This window comes from Theobroma cacao, chromosome 2 (genome assembly GCF_000208745.1).
Source record: "Theobroma cacao cultivar B97-61/B2 chromosome 2, Criollo_cocoa_genome_V2, whole genome shotgun sequence".
Lineage (NCBI taxonomy): Eukaryota > Viridiplantae > Streptophyta > Magnoliopsida > Malvales > Malvaceae > Theobroma > Theobroma cacao.
Window position 1 is genome coordinate 25,966,821 of NC_030851.1, and position 5,495 is coordinate 25,972,315.

The window sequence follows — 5,495 nt, forward strand, 5'->3', positions numbered from 1 at the left end:
GATTTTACATTTAAGAAATTAAATTCTGTCGACAATAATTGTATAAAAGTTTTAGCAAAATTAAATAAGATAAATATTAGTAAATGTCCATTTTTATTTACTGAAATTGGAATGTTTCATTACATAGAATGTAGTATACCTTCCCCAAACATACACTTAAGCTCCATGGATGCATACCTTACATCCTTATTCAATGAACCTCATATGGGATAATGGGAACGTAATCTTCATGGAGTAGAACTTGGATTTTTAACCCATCCCACTGCATCAATGGACTCTTTCTATCAATAATCTATAAAAAGAAACCCATTTGGATTTAGCAAAAATCAAGAAAGCTTTCTTAATAGTTAAAAGCTCAATCTCATTTCATTCAACAATTCCAAGTTTCCAACATGTTCAGAAAATAAAATATTGATAGTGTGATTACTGTTTACTCATTAGATGGTATGATTAAATAAATTTACTAAACAATTAAAGTTAATGCTATGATTTTAATAACTATGACATTTATTTTTAATTTCCTCCAATATAATATTAGCACAAATTTGATTTATTGAATGTGATAGTACTATACGTTAATTTTTTCTTCCATCAATATTAAAATGAAAATATTGGCATGACATTTATGTTCACTTACTATTTCAAGCTCCCTTGAGCAATTAATCTTTGAATACAAGACGAATTTTCTCATTTGAATTCAATGGACAACCATTTAGTTAGAACACATTTAAGCTCTTAACAATTAGAAGTAAAAAGTCTGATATTTTCTTTGACTGATATCATTTTTTCCTTCCATTTTACATGTCTAACATAGTTATAAAGTTCTTTGACTAATATTTTCTTTTTCTTATGTTTCAAGGTGTAAAGTTGATTGATTAAGTTTAGCCCATTATTCCTTTTACAAATTTTTTAGCATTTAATTTTTTCCAACTAAAAGTTATCATGACAAATTTGCTAATTAATTAATTTTTTTGAGTGACAAGTTGAAGATTTCGATGGCAAGTGAAAGCGATAATCCAACTTCTACTCCTAGTGATGATGCTATACAGCCTGCTCCTATTGGCATGCCGTCATCCTCACCAACACTAACTACACAACAAACTATAATCACCACTAATGAGAGTGATGTTGTCAATTCTAAGAAACGGAAAGCACTTCCACCGAGGTCTAAAGTTTGGAAACACTTCACCAGATTCGTCAATAATCAAGGTGAACAAAAAGCTAGATGCAATTATTGTGATAGGGTACTTTCTACTAATACTAAATATAATGGCACAAATGCATTAAAGAATCACATGAATTCTTGCAAAAAGTTTTCTAGTGCTCTTGATTATATTCAAATTGAATTAGCTTTTCAATCGGATGATGGGTCAGCAGGAACATGGAAATTTAGTCAAGAAGCCATTAAAAAGACTCTAGCTAAGATGATTGTTAAAGATGAATTGCCTTTTAGATTTGCAGAAGGGAAAGGATTTAAGGAATTCATGTCAACGTCATGCCTTAGATTTATTGTGCCATCACGATGAACTGTTGCTAAAGATTGCTATAACTTGTTTATTGATAGAAAGAACCATTTCAAGCATATATTAAGAACATATTCTTTTCTAGTTTTTTTGACTATAGACACATGGGCATCAATTCAAAAAGTGAATAATATGTGTCTTACGGCTAACTTCATAGACAATAATTAGAAATTGCACAAAAGATTTTAAACTTTGTCTTGTTTATAGTCACAAAGGTGAAGCTATAGGGAAAACGATTAATAAATGTTTGTGTGATTGGGGGATTTGTAAGATTTCACTATTACTGTTGATAATGCTAATTCTAATGACCCTGCAATAGCTCATATGAAGAAAAAATTGAACTTATCAGGAAATAGTTTATTAGAAAGCAAATTTCTACATATGAAATGCATTGCACATATCATTAATTTCATTGTCATTGATGGATTGAAGGAAATGAATGATTCAATTGCTTGTGTTAGAGAGGTAGTTAGATTCATGAGATAGTCACCTACTAGGTTAGCAAAGTTCAAAAGAATGTGTTAAGTCTGCAAATATTCAATCAAAGAATTTGTTGTGTTTGGATGTTAGTATTAGATGGAATTTCACTTACCTGTTAGAAACAACTCAAAAGTTTGAAACAACATTTAATTCATTTGAGGAAGCCAATCCTTGTTATAGAACTAATTTGTTGATGGGAAATGGGATACTTAAACATGAGGATTGGGAAAATGTTAAGAGGTTACATATTTTCTTGAAGCATGAGGATTGAGAAAATGTTAAGAGGTTAAATATTTTCTTGAAACATTTTTATACACATAGTAAAAGTTTTAGGTACTTCTTATGCCATTATTAATACTTTTCTTGATGATTTTTGTAGTGTTTATTGCATTTTGAGAANTCTTGAGAAAGTTGGTGACAATAGCCAATCCCAAGTGAGCCAAATTTCAGAATTTAATGATGATGTTGACTCCAGTGCTAGTGTTGCTCTTTTGAATGAATTTAAGAGATACAAGATTGCAATTGGTAGGGAAGAGGATAAGTCAGAATTGGAGAAGTATTTGAGTTTAAATGAGCCTGATGCAACCGATAGTGATGACTTTGATGTTCTCATTTGGTGGAAACTCAATAGTCATAGGTATCCTACTCTTGCCCTACTAGCTCGTGATGTATTAGCGATTCCTCCATCCACAGTTGCTTCGGAATCAACTTTTAGCACCAGTGGTCGTGTGCTTGATGCATATAGGAGTTCTTTAATGCCTAAGATCGTGCAAGCTCTTATTTGTGCTCAAGATTGGCTACGTGGACCTTTCTATTATCTTCATGACACTAAGAATGATTTGGCAGGGCTTGAGAAAGTTGATGAAGGTAAGTATTTTATTTATATCATCCTTTTCTTTTTTGCTATTTCAATTGTTAATATGTTATTTTTTTATTTCTTACATTCTTGTTTATGTATTGTAGAGTTGTCAAAGATTGCAGTGAACAATGTACTTGATAATCTTTAAGGTAATCAAGTAAGGTTTAGTACTTGATAAATATACTCCTAAATATTTATCAAATTAACAATTTTATATTATTGTATTCTTGAAAAAGTTTAGCCTTTATTGATATTCTTCATTGATAGTCTTTATTCTTGAATTTTATATTTTAGGTTACTGCTAAAAATCCAACCCAAGCAGCTGCCATTGCACTTCCCTTTGTTGCACCACTCTTGTCTCCTACATCTTTCCTTCCATTTGAAACCCCCTCTGTTGTTGTTTTGTATGTTTAATTATCATGACAGTAATGGTAGTTGTTAGTTGTTGGATGTTCTTGTTGGATCTTTTGCTTTTCTATTATGTTGAAATTTATAAGGATCGAAATGATGCAGGTCCTTTTTTCATTTTGCATATCTGAATTGTTGTAAAAGTGTAGCATCTTTCCCTGATTTTTTGTTATAGTTGTGCTGCTGTGGGATATTTCTTGCTCTATTTCTTGAATATATTCAGGGGAGTTGTAGGAACTTTTGGGGTACTGGACATTTTTGTGTATCCATTAAAGTTGACTGTACCTTTGTTTCATATATTTTGTCACATCAGCCTCATTTGGGAGTAAAGAGGTGCCGAAAGAGAGTAAATAACATTTAATTTTTTGTTTTGTAAAAAAAAAATTATTAAGTTCGGTTTTTGGTAACCGAACCGAACTAACCGAGTTAGTTCGGTTAGTTTTTTACTTCAGTTCGGTTTCGGTTAGTTTTATATAGGAGTTCGGTTAGTTCGGTTACTGGATATCTAGTAACCGAATTAACCAAACTACCCGTTTGCATAGCCCTATTCTTATGGGCTTTAAATTCCAAAATTCCAGTGGAATCAATAACACCTAACAATCTTAGGATATCTACAATTCCATCATTCAAAGCCATCCATAAAAGCAAATAAAAAATTGTAGGCTTGTAATTAAATAGTAATTACCATATGTTTATGCTATTTACTACTTAGATTTAAGACAAGACTAGGTAAAAATTATTCGTTCTTTTTTTTTTGTTGGTATCATTCTGTTAAAAGATTCAAAAGTAAAAATATTGTAAATGCACATGGTTATTTTAATATCTAAAAATATTATAAAATCCCCACATAATCATGGTATGTAATGTCTTAAGTGTCTAGACGTTAATAGGTCGTAGTCCACAAAGAGAGACCTTAGGCCAATTAAATGTTGAAGCAACAATGGCGTACCTAATTGTTGAACAATAAATGGAACCCAGCTCCGACCATTTTGCTTCTCTTTTTTTTGATTTTTAAGCATCAATCAAGTCGGTTGGCAATAGCCAAATGGCCCATCGACCTTTTCCATGATGACAAAACCAAGTTAATAAGATTTTCCAAACATAAATCAATTTAATTATCAAGTAATCCCAATTAATAAGATTCTATCAAAATTCAAATTGATTCTCAACTAGAATTTAAATCAAATAGCTAATAAAGCTCCGTCTTAACACAAATTTCACCAAAACATTGGCCTTGAAGTAATCCTAGCTACACATCCTCAAATTAATCTTGAGTCCACCTAATGTACACGAAATGAACAATACAAATGTCTAGCCATCAAATCAACTTATTCACTCGTGTTTATTTTAGAGAGGAATCTCGATCTAACATATCTTTGTAGGAATTGTCTCTCACTTGAGTCTAAATCTAGAGACCATATTAGCCAGCACCATCGAGATCTTTTGTTTCCTTCTACCAATCTCCTCGAAATGAAAGCATTATCCTCTTCTTCTCATCAGGACTACCTGGCCATGTGTGATTTCTTTAGCAAACCAATATTCACTCCACATATTTTTGGACATGTTACACCACCTAACAATTGCTTATCACTCATCATGAGTAAGAATATCATATAAGAAAAGTGTCAATATCTCTAGATTAATGAGAAAATCTTAAAGTATTTGGTGTGCCCGTTTTATTAACACAAGATCTGCACCTACTGTCTTCAGATTTTCCATAACAAAAAAATTCTTACCCAAATCTAGAAATTTGATGGAGCACCACTAGATAAAACAAGAATTATTCCACCTGTTACTAATATCTTGTTGTAACAAATCTCATGTTGTATGTTTCCATTCTCATGAAAAATGAATTCCCCCAAATCGAATCATCATCCTTGCATCACTACTTGTTCTTCATGATTGAATCAAGATAATTTTTCGATCATAACTTTTATACCACTTGTTGGGATTTTCAAGTAGAAATGTATTTAATATTGAGATTAACATATAAACAAATCACACAAGAGACTGTATTTATCACGATCCAAATCGAAGAGCCATGACCAGTATGCACGAGTCCGGCAAACCAGCCCATAAAGCTCTAGGAAGCCTTCAAACATTAGTCTTGATTAATACATTCCATTCACGTCAAAGCCCCATGGCAATCATCATTTCATAAACTTTTCCTAAGCTAATATTCGACACTAGCCCCTTGCCTCATAATCATTTATAGGACTTAAACG

General features: G+C 31.8%; 1 protein-coding gene across 1 annotated transcript; it reads left to right on the forward strand.

Annotated features, from left to right (window-relative positions):
• Window positions 996–3,488, forward strand: LOC108660688. Its single transcript, XM_018114947.1, has 5 exons — window positions 996–1,209; window positions 1,351–1,486; window positions 2,383–2,870; window positions 2,967–3,011; window positions 3,157–3,488. Exons 1-4 carry the CDS (start codon window positions 996–998, stop codon window positions 3,008–3,010), a joined length of 882 nt encoding a protein of 293 aa, XP_017970436.1. The 3' UTR covers window position 3,011; window positions 3,157–3,488.